The following is a 17,868-nucleotide window of genomic DNA, read 5'->3' on the forward strand; positions in this document are numbered from 1 at the left end:
TTAGAATATATAATTAGAATAATATATAACTTATTAGCTAATAAATGCAATATTAAAGTCATAGTTAATAGTAACAGTTTAAAGAAAAAAATATTATCTATCATTTTGATTAATTTTTTTTTAAATGTATTTAGATGAGTTTTGATGACTTTTTTGAGGAATACAGCATTCATATGCATTTTAATGTTTTTTTAATATATATTGCAATTAAATTTATCAGCGGCACATGTATAAGTGTGGTTATTTCACAGACAGTAGTATAAACAGACTTAAAAGTTCAATATTAAATTTAGAAGAATCTACTGAAAGGACACAGCTAACATCATTAGATACAAAACTACTTAAACATTGTTCAAAAATGAGGTTACTGTTTGATTATATAAAAGGAAAATACTATTTAAAACAATTATGAGTTTATTTATGTACATGAAAACAATGTACAGATAATAACATTGAAGCATTTGTGTAAACATACATCACACTGTATGGTATAAGTATAATATCTGTTGCATTGAAAAACAAACGAAACAGGATGATACAGTTAGAGTGTAAAACATCACAAGAGATGGCTGATTCATGTGGTTTGAGACTGATACTTCCTGTGGGCTTTCTTCAGAAGGTAACCCTGCTCATTGAGTGCACAGATGAAGCCCTCAAAATCCACAACCTGAGAAAGCAGAAGTGGAAAGAGCATTAAAAATGAATGCATCATCAGAAAGCGTGCTATTGGTAGGGATGGGGTCAAAAAGAGGCCTCTCCAGGAACCACCTACAGACAAAAACAGAGAAATCAACTTTGATATGACTGTAATTCACTGTACATTACAAACAACTAGAAGTAGATGTGTTAGCAAAAATATTAAGTCAATAATCAACTTGATTTTTAAATGATCAGTAGCTGTCATAAATTCAAACAGATGTAACAGTAACAGAGATACTTGTTTAAACTATGTTAGTTAACATTAGTTTGCATTATCTAACATGAACTTACAATAAAATATATTTAACAGTATTAATCTGGAATTAGAAAAAAAATCATTTTCAACAAATTCAACTTTTGATTTAAAAAAATATCAAGATTGAAATGTTATAAAAGTAATGCTCATTGTTAATAAAGTACTGTAATAAAGGAACCCTTATAGTAAAGTGTTATCATGAGTTTATAAATAGATAAACTAAATAAAATTTAATAAATTAAAATGACCAGTTGTTACACATTCAAGTATGTATGAGCAATGTTAAAATAATCATTGCAAATGCCTCTAATGTTAGTTTATTTTATTAATAATAGCTATTACAAAGTTGTTAGTTAACAGAAATACAACTAATAAAAAGATACAACTGATACAACAAGAATTCGCCTGAAAGTATAACAGGAACATACACTTGTTCTTCTCATTTCTGCCATTTCCTGTAGAAAAAATTGGATCAAAATTCATAAACAGGAAAGAGCAGTCTTGAATAAAATGATGCAGGACACCGTTATAATCTAGGAAGCAATCTACTATCATTATTGGACAAATTAATATTGGTCATTAAAATAAAATTGGACATTCAAAGAGAGTACACGAAGTGAAAATAGCAAAAGTTAAGGGTAACAGTATTGTAAATAGTGTGAAAGATGCATTATGTCATTTGTGGCAGGATATTTGCATTTACATTTAGTCATTTAGCAGATGTTTTTATCCATTACATTTAGTGTAAATAGGCACTCGCATAAATAAATAAATGGATACAGTATGTTAATTTCAATGATATTATGTGAGATATAACAGCTCAGCACAAAGATCCTCTCTGCATGGTGAATGTGACCATCATGAAACAACTGAATCAGACAGAAGGTCACCCGAGGCTGTCCTGTTTGTACAGAGCATTGAGGTCAGATGCAAAAATAGCACTAGCAGAACTTTGCCGGACTGTAATATGATTGTTTCTGTTACATCCTTGTTACTGAGAAGCTAAATGCATGAGAATCAATCAGCTGTTAATTAAATGGACACTCCTGAACCCTGTGAAGAGCACAGCAAAGTTTTATTGTTTAAAAAAATGAATAAAAATAGAAATAAAGCTCCAATTAAACGTTACTTTTATATTAAAAATTAAACACAAACTAAAATGAAAACTAGAAATTGTCCCTTGATGACTTCAAGTTAAAGTAATACAATTACTAAAAATAAATAATATTTATTATTTATCAAAAAATAATAATGTCAAAAAAACTAAAACATTAACAACTAATTCGAAATATTAATACATAATATTGTAGTATATAAATAATACCAAATCAACACTGGCAAACACTCACCAGAATAATATAAATAAATAAAAATGCTTAAGAAAAAATAACTGAAAATATTTGATGATGAGAATATCCTACAAGCACTTAAAAAAAATAAAAGAATAAAAAAGGATACAAGAAATGTATAAAAAAGGAACAAGAAATGTGTTCTGCTCAGGTCAATTTTAATTCATGCAGTTATATTTACATACTTTATTGTCTGCCAGTCAACAGTGAGGGTTAAAGGTGAACTTCTGTTCGGAGTGAACGAGCGACTACGACATTCTGTATCGGTGGTATCAGTGGTAAACTCAGTGGTAAACTCAGTGGCTACTGGCAATTGTATGGTGAATTTCAGCGACAAGTGGGTAAACCTTTATTTTAGAACTGGACCGCGACGGGACCGCCTTGTGGACAGAAATCTGTGCATCCTCTGTTTGCGTATCCTGTGCGCTTTTGTCATTGGCGGAGCAGTCGGTCAATCCCACCTTTCCAATAAATACGACTTGTGATTGGACTGTACGTCAGCAGACAGCAAAGCATTGGCCAAGAGCAGAAGGCTCTCCCTCCAGGCTTTTTTTATTTGCGAGGTTGCGAAGCTTCATTTTCGCTCAGTCTGAGTTTCAGAGTTTCAGAGCAGAGCTGCGTGACAACACTGCCACAAATCACGTGAGACGCGAGCTCGCAACTGTGTGTGCATATCTCCGCAAAGTGGGTGTTGTAAACTCAGCTCTGAAAAAATAGTCTGCAATAGGAGTGCAAATATAATGTAATGTAATAAGTTTCGCCCTTTCGAACCCCAGTTTTCAGAGTTTCAAAACTTTTTTTCACCTATTGGCACACCAGTTTTCAGATCACTATTTACAAGGGTTCAAATCTTGAAAACAAACTATACACTGGGAGAACAGTGACAAATTCGAAACTCTGAAAAAATGATTGCACAACACCATAAAAAAGAGTGTTGCACTTCTGAAGAAGGAAAACTCAAAAACAAAATTACGTTTGAAGAGATGTCATTTTTTTTTACTACTTTGCAAGCCTGCAAAGCTCTGTTTTCAGAGTTTCAAAAAAAAAATTCACACATTCGCACACCAGTTTTCAGATCACCATTTACAAGGTTTCAAACCTGGAAAACAATCTAATACAGTGGGAGAACACTGACAAATTTGAAACTCTGAAAATTTATTTGCGCAACATCGTAAAAAAATGTTGCAGTTCTGAAGAAGGAAATCTAAAAAACAACATAATGTTTGCAGAGATATTTTTATTTTTTTTACATTTTGCAAGCTTGCAAATCTTATTTTTCGATCTTGCAAAACTTTTTTTTGTAAGATTTTGAGTTTTCACTTAGTTTCAACCTTTCAGACCTGTATTTTCAGTTTTGAATAATGGCAGGATTTAAATCCCATACTATACACCCTAAAAGAGAGAAATAAACAAAAGCAAATAATTTTATTTAAGTTTTATTTTTTTCGCAAAATGTAACTATATTAATCACCCAACTCTTTATAAAATGTTGAATACATAAGTATGTCTAACTTTATCGGCATGCATAAAGATTTCTGACGTAGGGCTAACTAGTGTAAACAATATTATCTGCTGAATGCAACTTTAATATAAAATAATAACTAATTGTAAATAATGATGTAACTAATTTTAGCTTGATATTTAGAGAATATGATTTAGACTAAAAGCAGTCAGTGGAAACTCACATTTATGTAAATGCATAACACAAAACCCACCTGATGAATAGACAACGAAGCAGTCCAGTATCTTCTCAGGCATTTCTTTAAGATCTTTGGCAAGATCAAGTAGAGTATGTGGAATCAGTTTGTTAAACAGAAGGTCTATGTAGTCCACCAAAATGCTGCCTTTCCTTTCAATCTCATCCTGAAAGATGAAAAAGTGAAGAATTAAAATGAGAGAATTAGGAAAACCTGATACCTTATCTGCGATGTAAAGTACTGCTCAAATACTTCAATCTTCTCAACATAAGATGAACTTTTGACAAATCTTAATAACTTAAGACAAAGTAAAAAAAAAAAAAAAAGAAATTGAATTGAATGGAACAACACATCAATATGTGATTATCATTTCTTAAATACAAAATGATTTATATATTTACTTAACGTTATATTGTATAAAACTTGTTTTCTAGAAATTCTGGCATTGAGTACTATGAATATCGCAGGCTCTGTTAATAATTTCTTAGTAGCTTTAGATAAATGCATCTGCTAAATGCATAAATTTATCAACATCATCAATACAGACCCTCTGTTCTTTACAGACACACTCTCATCTGCAAGGACTGGTTACTGGATCTACTTACACTAGTCTAAAAAGTTAGCCATCTTATTTGTTTTCTTCAAGACTTGTCATAACTTTTAAAAGCCATTAAGAAAAAGGTAGACAGGTCTAATCCGAATCAGAAAAGAAAGACTGATTACTGCTTGAATGACTGCTAGCTGGTCAAACGCTGTCTTAATATAATGGCTATGTTAGTTTATTATAATAACCGAATATGAATTATAATAAACTGTTATATTCTAAAAATATAACAATTAATAGCCTAAAATAAATCTATATCAGTGAAATCTGTGCTAGAATGAGTCAAACTAATGAAGCAGACTAACGTTATTTAACTTAACTTTACCCGCTGTTTCTTACTTTATTACAACGGCTCAAATTAACGTTAGAAGAATTAACACGGAAAAAAAACATCAACTGAGAGACATTAACACAAATTGTATTAAAGAAAGAGCTTTTAATCGATATTACTAACACAGCCAGCGTTTGTTTACCTCCTCAGTCAGTGACGTCTGGCGACGCTTCAAGTTTGGCGCTAATATGACGACACTTCCTTACATGCGCAGAGCAGAGAACACCAAGTTAAGATTATTATTATATTTTTGAGTTTGTTCGTTTAGCTTAATTTACTAAACTACATTTAAATGCCATTTCATTTTAGAAAATTCATGTTATAATAAAACATTGCTTTCTAAATGTAGGCTATGCATACGTGTTTTTATTTTATACTATTTGTTACGTAATATATTATATAACGCAAATATTATAGTAATATATATTATATCTTATATACATGTTCGTAATTTAAATATTTCTGTATTTATTCATTTTCATGCGTTCCTTGCTGCGTGTATGATAATAAGAGGGCGTGGCTACGCTTTCAACCAAACAGTGACGCAGTTTCTCCCCGAAGAGCGCGCATCATCAGCATCAGCAGCAGGAGGAGGTTGAAGAAGAAGAAGAGGAGGAGGAGGCGAGCATCCTTCATGATTCTGCATTAAAGCCGTTCAATATATATCAACAAACCCCGGGCCTTCACGGATCCCAGCACAGATCTGCGCGAACATCACACACTCAATCATGGATAATTCCGGGAAAGAGAAGGAAGCCATGCAGCTGATGGCAGAGGCGGACAAAAAAGTCAAATCGTCGGGTTCATTTCTCGGAGGGATGTTCGGGTGAGACAGCAGTGATGTTGGTCACGATCTGACATTCAGAGACATCCAATGCCCTGTAGTCTTTTCAAATAGCATATGTCTATATCATTGAATGTATATTATTTACCATTCAAATGAGTCGATCCATGCGTCTCTGAGTATCTCCAATGTCAAATATTTCCGCGATGCGACATGCAATGCAATGCAGCTGCTCTGAATTTAATGCACAGGGCCTTATTATTACACTATATTGATTTTGAAATTGCATTGAATCAGAAATTTTGATGTTTTCACAGGGGAAATCATAAGGTTGAGGATGCATGTGAAATGTATGCCAGAGCTGCCAACATGTTCAAGATGGCCAAAAACTGGAGTGGTATGCATGAGTCAATTCAAGTTTATATGTAAAACGGTAGAGTACTTCATTTAATGCTTAATATTTAGTTATGCGGTTGGACTGTTACACAATAAATTCAGTTAAGCTTCATTCAAATGATCAAAGTGGCACTGTCCATCTTTGTGCATTTAATTGATTTAACTGCATTAGACTTGTATTCGTGCTTTGATGTGTTTTGGGGCTATTTTAAGCATTCAATCTGCCTCTGTGTCATTATTGTCATTGATCTAAAGACTGATGTCTTTTGCTAAGTAAAGCTGCAGGCAGTGCTTTCTGCCAAGCTGCAAGACTTCACATGCAGATGCAGAACAAACTGGACTCGGCCACCAGCTTTGTTGATGCTGGAAATGCTTATAAGAAGGCAGATCCTCAAGGTGAAAGAGTTTCTTTTATCGCTAAAAAAAATAATATTGTGATACATTTTTGTATTTTAATCATTTTTGTTAACTAAAATAAATAATATTTATATTATTTATTTATTAATTAATATTTATTTATATAAAATAAATAATATATAAATATATATAGAAAACATTGAAATAAAATAAATGTTAAATGCAATAATTTTTTTTTCTAGTTAATTTCACAAACAATTACAAAACAGCAGGGAAAAATGATGCAATTTAAACATAAAGCAGAAAAACAGTATTTTATGTAGAAAAATACAATAAACTTAATTATTTACAGTTTTTGAAAAGTAATTTTTTAAGTACTAAAATAATGCTGAAATGCTGTACTATATAGACAGATTTAGATAGAATAATTTTTTTATAGATTTAAAAACACTAATAAAATGACTGAAATAGATAACAAAGTGATTAAAATTCTGACTAAAAGTAAAAAGTAAAAATATATTTATAGAATGTATGGTTGTAGTATCGTTGTGATAATATGTGCATGCTAGTGCATTATATGAATATCAATGCATTCATGTAAATACTTGTAAATGCTGTATTTTCAAAATTAATACTGTATGTGTGTCTTTGTATTTACATAATAAATATGCACAGTGCACACACATATATTATGTAAACAAAAACGTTTTTTTTTTTTCTGGATGCGATTAATCTTGATTAATCATTTGACAGCACTAGACTGCATACATAAATTATGCACTGACTTCAATAAAAAAATAAAATAAATTCTGTACTACATTGACCCCAGAATGTGAATTCCTTGGATTAAGTTTTGTTGCTTGATTTAATAACTGATTGAATGAGGTTATGAGTAAATATGAGCTCCTGAGAGCTGTTTTGTAAGCATTAAGTATGACTCACTGCTGATATTTTGTTCCTTTCTCTTTGAATGAATCACACAGAGGCTATCAACTGTTTAAACGCAGCCATCGATATTTATACAGACATGGTAAGAGACTAGGATTTGGCTTTCATATATAAAATATACATATTGATGCATAAAATGAATGCATATCATTACATAAGATTTAATCTCTCATTTGTGTGTGTGATGCACAGGGAAGGTTCACGATCGCTGCAAAGCATCACATGACTATTGCAGAGATCTATGAATCCGAGCTAGTGGATATCGAAAAGGTGCTGTTTGCCTTTAATAAACATCTATAAGATGCTTTGTCATGCATCATTTTCCCAGAAATACCTTTAGATGTGACTGCAACTGGGTTGTGATGTTGTTTTATAGGCCATCGCCCATTACGAGCAGGCCGCAGACTATTACAAAGGTGAAGAGTCTAACAGGTTTGTATCTTCATTGTTTAAATCAGATTTTAGTCATTGTAGATTGTAGATGCTCATTAGTGTTTCTTTCTGTGTTCTTGTTAAGCTCTGCTAATAAGTGTCTGCTGAAGGTGGGCTCGTACAGCGCTCAGCTCGAGCAGTATCCCAAAGCCATCGAGATCTACGAGCAGGTTAGCTTTTATTATTACTTATTTATGTTTTATTAAAAAATTAAATCAATCAATCAATTATTATTATTATTATTATTATTATTATTATTAAATAGTGTTGTTTTTGTATTTTTTGATACACTGGTATATTCGTCATTAATAATTTGAATTCGTTTTTATTTTTTATCTTTTCTCCTTTCATTAAAATATTTGTTAAACTTTTAGTTAATTTGTTGTATTTTTTTTTTTTCAATTTATTTTTTTCATTTTTATTTAGTTTTAAATGTAGTTATTTTAGTAAGTTTAACATTTGGGACCCTGGAGCACAAAAGCAGTCTTAAGTCGCTGGGGTATATTTGTAGCAATAAAAAAAAAAAAAAAAACATTGTATGGGACAAAATTAAAAAAATTTCTTTTATGCCAAAAATCACTAGGATATTAAGTAAAGATCATTTTCAATCAAGATATCTTGTACTTTCCTACTGTAAATATATCAAAACTAAATTTTTGATTTGTGATATGCATTGCTAAGAATTAATTTGGACATCTTTAAAGGTGATTTTCTCAGTATTTAGATTTTTTTGCACCCCTCAGATTCCAGATTTTCAAATATTATCCTCCTAACAAACCATACAACAATGCAAAGCTTTCAGATTATGTATAAATCTCAATTTCGAAAGAAAAATCACACTTAAGACTGGTTTTGTGGTCAAGAGTCACATTTTTGTTACATTTTATTTCAGAGAAAGTTTATTTTAAGAAAAATCTAAATATGCACATCCAAAAAAGTCTTGACCAGGTGCAAGATCAAAGGATGAATTAAAAGTTGATTTACACACTGCTATGCTCCCTTTATTTCAAAAAGTTAAAAATAGCTTTAATAGTTAATTTAATAGTTTAATAGTTTCGGTCAGAGACCTTCGTCAGGCAAACACATAAAGTTTATTTAACAAATTTGTTTTTAATGCTTTAGGTTACTTTAATAACCCTGTAAAATAAAAATAAAATAAAATTAATAATCCATACAATACAACAGTAATTGTGAGTAGGAATGAAAATGCAATAATGTAAAGGAGCAGAAACAAAATATTTTCAAAATATTTTATTGTACATATTAATCTTTTTTTTTTTTTTTACTGTATACTGTAATACAGTAACAACAAACACATTTAGTTTCCTTTTAAACTGATTGCATTTATTTAAGGTTCTATTAGAGTTGACTCCATAGATTAGGGGTTCCATGTGTTTTGGACTGAGTTCATTTAAGATTTTGGATTGAAATGAGAGTGAGAAGGAAGTCGAATGTCTGCAGACCAGTGACAGGTAATGAAGGCTTATTAACCATAAGATTATGAGTTTTAACCCTACTGTAAAATTAGAAATTAATGTCATATAAATACTTTTGTCTTTGAGTCCAACAGCCAGGAGGAAGCAAAACTGTATTATTAGCAAGAACGTTTGTTTGACATTTATGGAGCATGTCACATTTTTGGAGCAGATTTCAGCATGCTTTCCAGCACACCTTCATGTCTGCTCTGTAAATCTAATCATATCTTCTCTTTGAACGTGAATACAGAGGGAAAGAAAGTTAAAGGTCTCTTCACATTCAGGTTGCTACAAGCACGATGGACAACCCTCTGCTGAAATACAACGCCAAAGAGTACTTCTGGAAAGCAGCTCTCTGCCACTTCATAGTGGATGAGTTAAACGCAAAGGTCAGTCGTTTTTAACATGTTGTAGTGTAATACTTGTAGGCTATTAATTCAATTTAAACATGGCTAGTTTCTTGTTTTTAAAAGAGCACTTAGTGTTTTTAGCTGGTTTGTCTTGTCTTGCACTGACATCTAGTGGCGTTACTGCAGAAGAGATCTTCATTGACCAGTTCTCAAGTCAGCAGTGATGAATTCACTAGTTTGATTTCTTTCAGCTTGCCATTGAAAAGTATGAAGGGATGTTTCCAGCATTTGCTGATTCAAGAGAGTGTAAGCTGTTGAAAGTAAGTGCATTTGTCTAATTTCATTAGCAAGGGTGAACATGAAGAGTGTAAGACATTCAGTCAGTATGCATACTAAACTGAGCAGTGCATAATGAGTGTAGCAATGAGGTTGTTATATTTTTACAGCATTTGCATTGATCCTTGCAGAAACTATTGGAGGCTCATGAGGAGCAGAACAATGAGGCGTTCACTGAAGCAGTAAGTTTGTAAAGTTTCAGATGAACAGTGCTGTGGATGATTAGACTGTATAAGAGTGACCGGGGTTAATTGTCACAGGTTGTATCTCAGTAGCTATGAGGCTTTGAATCAAACGTCTAATTACAAAATGATTATTTTGTTTATATCTTTTATACAAATGTATTTATTTCGTTACACTTTAATAAATACATTTTTGGTGATGCCTATGTGTGTGTGTTACTTGCTGCTGTTGTGTTTACTAATAATTTTGTTGCATAATAGTTTTTAATTTAGCTGAAAATACATTTTCTTAGCTTTTTTTTTGAAAGTCTATACAGAAACTGACTTTCAAAAAAAAAAAAAAAACCTTTTAAAAAATAGTTTATTAATATATATATATAATATATAAAAAAATTCACTTTTTATTGAAATTTTTAGATTGTTTTAAAAATTTAATTTATTATTATTTGTTTTTAGTTTAGTGCATCAAGTTAAACTAAATTAAAATAAAATAAAAATAATAAAATCAGTTTTTTAATTAATATATTTGTTTTTTTATTATTAATTTTTATTTTATTCAAATTATAGTTTTTTTAAATCACTGTAAAAATATGTAGAATATGTAATATATTTGTAATTTATTTTATTCAAATACATTTTTTTTTTTCAAAATCACTGTACAAATATGTAGAATATGTAATATATTTGACTCGTTTTTTTATTATAATTTTTTTTTATTATAAATCATGTGTTTAATTCTCCAGGTGAAGGAGTTTGATTCGATCTCCCGTCTCGACCAATGGCAGACCACCATGTTGCTGCGTATCAAGAAGACCATCCAGGGTGATGGCGGCGACCTCAAGTGATGTGTCCTAGAAAAATACAGTGGCATCCTATTTAGTTTAATTTCTTAGCGTATCGTATGTGTGTGACAATCCGGTTGAACATTTCTGTAGTGCTACTAGCTCAAACATAAGCCGTTTCTTGGAAATTTCAAATGCAACTTGCAATGCATTTGGGAAAACAGAAGTATATAGAATATTAATATTGATAAAGGCATTTCTCTATCCCTTTACTTCACCATGAGGAAATCCTTCCCGTGCACCATTGTTTGTACTTGTGTGTGTGGCATGTGAGACCCCATAGAGCTGTTCTCTTTCTAATAATCACCTCAGTGTTGTCACTGGCATTGTCATGCATGATAAATGTTAAAAGTGTGTTTATGTGTTGTAGAATACCAGGATTTGGTGAGTGCATTTATTTCTGCTGTCTGTTTAGATGCATTTTGGTGCCGTTGGCCTTTAAAATGCATCCTCACGGTGTCTTTGTTGATATGGCAGTGTCAGTTCTGTCCGAGTATTTGCTTTAGTGGTTGAATTAAGCGTTGCATGTTTCATAATCAGTAGAATAGCATCTCTAGCTCACAAATGGTGATGAAGTGCTCAGCTCAAGTGATTTTTCACAGTGTGATATTACAGACAGCGTTGATTTTCTAATGCAGGTCAAGTTGTTGAATATGTATATATATAAGTCTTGATTGTTGATTTATTCTGGTATTATTTGTGATTTTATCTTTAATCTGTGGTTGTTTCACATGGATACGGGGCATTTGTTGTTTTGGGCATTCAGATCCTATGAATTATAATTTTAGTTTAAATGCTGTTTGGTTTTTAAAGTTCTTTACACTGTTGTAAATCCTTTAGTGGAGAATAAACAGCTTTACACTTTGTGTCAGAAATTAAATGATGTTAACTGAATCTGATATATTAAAGCATCTAATATGTTTTATGACTGACACGGAATCAAAAATGTAGGATACATGGCAAGTGTTACTGATACATTTTATTAATGTTATTTATTCAAAGAAAAATGAATAAATGATCACCCACACCATATCTTGAAGTTTTTGGTATCAATGTCATATTTTACATAAAACTCTGGAGTTATATAAGTTAAAACAGCAAACATCTGCTCTAAAATAATGCTATTTTTCTCTGTTTGATTTCAAATGCTGTAAGTGGGTAAACTAAATCTATATTGTAGTGAAGAGTGGAGAAATGTCACGCATTACAATTTCTGCAGTATTTTATAGATCACTAAATGAAATGAGCCCTTTTTAAGACATTTTCAGAAGTCAGGAATGAGGTTGCAAAATATATTCAGGCAAAATAATGTGCAAGAAAAGACCCAAAATTCACATTTAATGCAGATATTCAGTGCCATACTTTTGTTAAATAAATGATATTTATATTTTCCATCTAATAATATATTCATTCGACTTAACAGAAACAGAAAATACTGACTGAATCAAGTAATGAAAGATTTCCCATGGAAGCCTGTTTATAAACAGGCCATCCGAGATGTCGATGAGTTTGTATCTTCATCGAAATAGATTTGGAGAAATGTAGCATTGCATCACTTGCTCACCAATGGATCCTCTGCAGTGAATGGGTGCCATCAGATGAAGCGTTATTATGGATAATGAAATCCGCTTTTAGGCCAGAATCCTTTATGGATTTATTTCTCTGTAGTGCTGTGGATTATTGTGATGTTTTTATCAGCTGTTTGGACTCTCCTTCTGACGGCACCCATTCACTGCAGAGCATCCATTGATGAGCAAGTGATGCAATGCTACATTCCTCCAACAAATCTTTTCCAATGAAGGGACGATTCCATAAGTTTAAAGTGCACAATCCAACACGTTATTGTTTTTAAACTGCATTTACTTATATCATATGGCATGTGCTGTGATGTTTCAGTGTGCATTCTGGTTCAAATGTCAGATATCTACAGGAGGTCGGTCAGTCACTGTCAGACTCGTCATCTGATGTCTCTAAAGAGTCTCGATCCACCACGTACTGTGTGATGTCAGGTAACCCGGATATCACACAGCAGCTCACAGCACTGCGGGAAATGCTCATGCTGTAGACTTCATCCCTTTATGGAAACAGGTAGATAAAGTTTCATTATCTCACTGAACATCCCATTTGTCTTAGAAATGCATCACATTATTATGAAAAAAAGGCATTCAATAACAATCAAAACTCTCCATTTAATAAATTCAACTTATGAAAAATGTATTTCTTGTTCTTTCTAACATCATGCAGTGTGAAATGATTAGAGAGCTGTTTGTGAACATTACCATTCATTCGTCATCCGGTCGTAACACTCCACATCCCGGCAGGTGCCGACTCCATTAAACCCCCCGACAACAACCAGCTGATCATCCACCACCTAACGTTGAGCCAATCAAATAACTATATGTATCACGGACAGTGTGTGTCAAAGAGAAACTTCAAAAACTGCTATTTCAGCAGAATTCCCATTAGACGTCACCTCAATGCCGAAGTTGCTGCGTGGGTTAATCATAGAGCGTATATCATGCCAGGTGTCATTAAGAGGGTTGTAGGCCTCGGCACTTCGCAAACGAGCGGCACCATCGAAACCACCAACCTTGAAACATAAATGTGCATTCATCTGTAAATATACAATGCTTCATCTTAAATGTTTTATTTTAAATGCACCCATGCATGCATACCATAAAAATGTATTACTTCAAATCAAATGTTAACTGAAATTAAATTAATACGCACACACGCACAAATGCACGCACACACACACACACACAAACATATATATATATATATATGTATATATATATATATATATATACACAAACCTTATACGTTTATTTCAGGTTGTTCCAAAAGCAACACTTTCATTTCACTTAAGTTTAAAACACTAAAAAAATGTAAAACTTAAAATAATAAAAAAATAAAAATAAAATAAATAATTAAACTATAGAATCCCAGAACTGAAACCATAAAAAATGCATTATTTGAAAGTCAATTAAACATGAACTGAAATCAAATGAAATATAAAAAAAACTTACGTTTTATTAACCTTTTCATTTAATAAAAAAAAATCATATTTTGTGTTTTCATATTTCTGTATGTGCATATATGTATTATGTGTTGTTTATGTATATGTTATTATAAACTAAAGTTAATCCCATAACAAAACAATACTTGAAAATAAATACAAATTTACTGAAACAAAATTAAAAACTTTTATTTCAGCTAACTGTAAAGGCAGACATGTTGTTTAATTTAAGATGAAGTAATAAAGTAACTAAAACTAAAAATGAAAACTCAATAAAAATAATAAAAATTATGCACAAACATTTAAATGAAATCAGAAAAATTTATAATTTAAAAAAATTATATGAAAATTATAATAGTTTATCACTGATACAAAAATAACTGTGTGGTACTCACAGCATAAACTAGATTTCCGTAAGTGATCACACCAACACCGCTGCGGCGGCTTCTCATGGGAGCGATGAGAGTCCACTGGTTGGTTTCGGGGTCAAAGCTCTCAGCTGAGAAGAGACACTCGACCCCAGTAAAACCTCCACAGATATAAACCTGCCACACAAATACAGTAAAACACTGACACTGTCAGACATGTTTTCTACAGTACTTATTCATGAAAAACCTTCTTACCTTGCCCTGCAGTGAGGTGGCGCTGGCGTCACTCCTCCGTACATTCATGGGTGCTATCATTGTCCACTGGTTGGTGTTTGTATTGTAGCGTTCTGCTGTTTTTAGTCGTCCATATCCATTAAAACCTCCAATGGCATAAATGAGTCCATCCAGGACAGCAACGCTAACATAACATCGCCGTTCATACATCGGGGCCACCTGTTGTGCAATGCACATATCATCAAATCATTTGACAGCTTGTTTCTATTTTCCATGCTATTACCAAGTATCTTACAGTACAATTTAAATATCATATAAATATATTAACCAAGTGTATACATCAAAGTACAATAACTTTACCATCTGATACTATTCTGGCTGTTTCAAATCTGAGTGAATTGCCAACCTAAACAACTTTTTTGGTGTTCAAATGCACCATGATGCACTGAAATGCTATCTACATAGGCAACTTACGGGGTTTTGAAACACTTTTATTCCCAAAACCTTTAGTCCAAATACTATATACACCAGCTATATTCACAAAAGCTGTTAACTTAAACTTGGACAAGAAACAATGCTCACCTCTTGCCAAGTTTGAGTGATGGGATTGAATTTCCTCACGCTGCTGAAATAATTCTCGCTGTCAAAGCCGCCAAGACAGTAGACGAACCCATCCAGGACCACTGAGCCATGATAGGCTCTGGGAAGCTCGTCCTCTTGAGTCATGTTGACCCAACAGTCCGCCTTTGTATCATATGCCTCAATCTCATTGGTGGGATTGCTTACGCTCCACCCTCCGATGGCCAATAGGATCTCATAAGGCAAACGTGGGCGTGTCAGTTGATTAATTAGCTCTGAGCTGGCGGGTTCCTCCATGTGGAGGTCAAAAATGACCTTCATTGCATTGATGACAATGTCCGAACATGCTTCACTCTCCAACACCAATGCATTGTTTCTGACGTCAGTCATGAAGTAGTCTGGTGACATCAACCCCATTCGAACCTGAAGCAAAGTGAATGAATTATGGTAAAAATCTAATTATGGGAGAAAAAAAACTATATGTATCAACATAAAATGGGTTTTGGCCTTGGGGTTTTGGTTTAAATAACAGTAACGTTAAAGCATAATGCATAAGGAAAAACTATGATTAACATGATGAATTTATATCTCTGTCCTGCCTTTGAAAGAAGCACAGCAATGTGTTTTCTCCTGTTTTCAGGTGCATGTCCAATCCAGCGAACGATGGCCTCAAAAACCATCTCCTCCTGTTTGACGTTCAGCTCATCCTGAGCAATCATCTCCTCCAGATGTTCCAGCGGTAGTTCAAGGAACTCCTCAGAAACTTGCAGTACCTGCTCAAAGTGCTGCAGGACATAAAGCCTTGCTTTCTGGTGGAGCACTGAGCAGGAGGGGAAACACTCTGTTAACATGCGGGCACTGATGCAGTTCTCTGGGCATAAGTTTGCTTCCAGGAACTGGCAGCAGGCTTCTATGAGATCTGAGATTAAAAACTGATCAGCAGCTGCTAAGAGCTCTGACACATTCTCTTCAGTAATCAGGACTGGTCTTGCATATGCGTATTGAATAATAAGAGACATGGTGTTTGAGGACATTCCTGGAATATCGTAGAATTGTTCCTCCATGTTGGTCCATTGGGTGGAGAAAAGCGTCCTGTAGAGCAAATTTACAGATGAAACACTTTTTGAAAATGATTCTCATATATAAAACACTTTGAAAGTGTCTGTCCTCACCTAAAATAAGGGCTGCAGCCACAAAGGATGATTTTGTGCACTTTAAAAATGGTTTCCTGAACCTTGAGGATGACATCGGTGTGTTCGCCCTGTAAGCGAACTTCATCAAACACGTTAAAAGCTGTGTCACTTATTTTGTGCTCCATGTCCTCTAGCTCAAAATCACACCAGTCCAACTTCAGCTCAAACTGATCAAACTCTGACTGAAGTAATCTGAAGTTTAGTGAACTCTGTGGAGAGCCAGACCTGATGAGAATTTAAGAATCTTTGTGACATCATACTTGAGAACTCGTTGCTCAACATTCTAAAATAGAATTTCTAATCTGGATTATTATTATTATTATTTTCAAATCCTCATAGCTTTTAACATAAAGTAAACATTAAAAAACTGTCTCAGTAAACTAAATCACTGACAAATAAAATATTGTAACAGGTCAAAAGGCTTGATTGTGCTATTAAGGTGGAGGTGTGACCTTGGTGGTGGTGGGGAGGATGGTGGTGAGTGAAGAGTTCAGCATCTGCAAACTCAGACAAGTGTAAGCACGTGTCCTTTACACTTTTATTATAAGAACGTGATTGGACAATTGAGAAGGTAGTAAGTGATGCTTAAAATTGAGTCTTCCCAGCAGAACGTCTGCAATTTATTGTATACATTTGCTTCACTTGGAATCTTTCTTTTTTTTTTTTTTTTTTTTTTTTTTTAGATTCCCTTTCATAAAACCAATAAGAGTAGTGATGACTGTATGTTAGCCTGTAAATGAGTATTAATAAATGAATATATATTTTTATAATTTCATGTTTTATTTGTTTAGGGCATTATCTGTTACTGTGTAGAAGATGGCTTTGATTTCTTGATTTGATTTTCTGATGTGTCGTCCTAATGAGCACCTTGACCGAACATTGACTTTACACGTCTGCTTGTTTCTTATGGTTACATTTTAACTGAGCAGCTTGTAAAAATATACATGTGTCCATAGTCCATTTATGAGAGAAAAAAAGCAAAGAAAATCACAAGACAAATGGGTTTGTAATGTGAACAGCTTTTAGTTGATATGCTGCTGTCTAGAGGTTAATGGAATGATGTTTGGTTCATTAATGATTGGACTGAGGTAGGTTTGAAAAAAAATGTATTCATGTACTGTTCGAATCTGCACTTTAATGTGTTTTTTTTTCATTGACCTGTAATGTCAATGTATTTTCATGTGTATTAATCTATATTTAGTGATTGCCTTTTGTATTAATACAGAAATATAACAGAACTATGCCATGAAAATATATCCAAATAGAATGTGTAACATTCGAATATAAGATTTAAGAATATCAAAGTTTCTTCTAGCAGCAGTGTCTGAAAGTATTGAGTTTTGTTGGACTGGAAAACACATCTGGTTTTGACAGGTAATTATACAAATCGGTTTTGCTTACTTTATATATAAAGACATTATTAAATAAATATAATTT

The 17,868-nt window shown here is 32.9% G+C and overlaps 2 protein-coding genes and 1 long non-coding RNA gene across 3 annotated transcripts; 1 reads left to right on the forward strand and 2 right to left on the reverse strand.

The window, feature by feature from the left end:
• Positions 1 to 174: 174 nt before the first annotated feature.
• On the reverse strand, positions 175 to 4,168 carry LOC132113143 (uncharacterized). The gene is made up of 2 exons (XR_009425091.1): positions 4,020 to 4,168; positions 175 to 667 (listed from the first exon to the last, which is right to left on the reverse strand). It is a non-coding gene; the product is annotated as an uncharacterized LOC132113143 (long non-coding RNA).
• Positions 4,169 to 5,501: 1,333 nt separating this feature from the next.
• On the forward strand, positions 5,502 to 12,070 carry LOC132112375 (beta-soluble NSF attachment protein-like). The gene is made up of 11 exons (XM_059519825.1): positions 5,502 to 5,762; positions 6,038 to 6,117; positions 6,396 to 6,512; positions 7,457 to 7,503; positions 7,614 to 7,691; positions 7,798 to 7,853; positions 7,939 to 8,023; positions 9,613 to 9,717; positions 9,930 to 9,998; positions 10,146 to 10,196; positions 10,940 to 12,070. The coding sequence occupies exons 1-11, from the start codon at positions 5,665 to 5,667 to the stop codon at positions 11,039 to 11,041; spliced, it is 888 nt and encodes a 295-aa protein (XP_059375808.1). The 5' UTR covers positions 5,502 to 5,664; the 3' UTR covers positions 11,042 to 12,070.
• A 906-nt stretch (positions 12,071 to 12,976) lies between these two features.
• Positions 12,977 to 16,556, reverse strand: LOC132112374 (kelch-like protein 10). The gene is made up of 8 exons (XM_059519824.1): positions 16,411 to 16,556; positions 15,838 to 16,330; positions 15,242 to 15,661; positions 14,681 to 14,878; positions 14,453 to 14,602; positions 13,512 to 13,628; positions 13,318 to 13,409; positions 12,977 to 13,112 (listed from the first exon to the last, which is right to left on the reverse strand). Exons 1-8 carry the CDS (start codon positions 16,554 to 16,556, stop codon positions 12,977 to 12,979), a joined length of 1,752 nt encoding a protein of 583 aa, XP_059375807.1.
• Between the last annotated feature and the right edge of the window lie 1,312 nt (positions 16,557 to 17,868).

This window comes from Carassius carassius, chromosome 32 (genome assembly GCF_963082965.1).
Source record: "Carassius carassius chromosome 32, fCarCar2.1, whole genome shotgun sequence".
NCBI lineage: Eukaryota > Metazoa > Chordata > Actinopteri > Cypriniformes > Cyprinidae > Carassius > Carassius carassius.

Excerpts from the sequence above, each read along its gene's own strand:
- LOC132112375 (XM_059519825.1), top strand. The coding sequence starts at position 5,665 with ATGGATAATTCCGGGAAAGAGAAGGAAGCCATGCAGCTGATGGCAGAG. Across the intron at positions 6,513-7,456 it reads TAAGAAGGCAGATCCTCAAG|AGGCTATCAACTGTTTAAAC; the intron begins GTGAAAGAGTTT and ends TGAATCACACAG. Across the intron at positions 9,999-10,145 it reads GAGAGTGTAAGCTGTTGAAA|AAACTATTGGAGGCTCATGA; the intron begins GTAAGTGCATTT and ends TGATCCTTGCAG.
- LOC132112374 (XM_059519824.1), bottom strand. The coding sequence starts at position 16,556 with ATGGAGCACAAAATAAGTGACACAGCTTTTAACGTGTTTGATGAAGTT. Across the intron at positions 14,603-14,680 it reads CCACCTCACTGCAGGGCAAG|GTTTATATCTGTGGAGGTTT; the intron begins GTAAGAAGGTTT and ends TTTGTGTGGCAG. Across the intron at positions 13,629-14,452 it reads ACGGAAATCTAGTTTATGCT|GTTGGTGGTTTCGATGGTGC; the intron begins GTGAGTACCACA and ends TTATGTTTCAAG.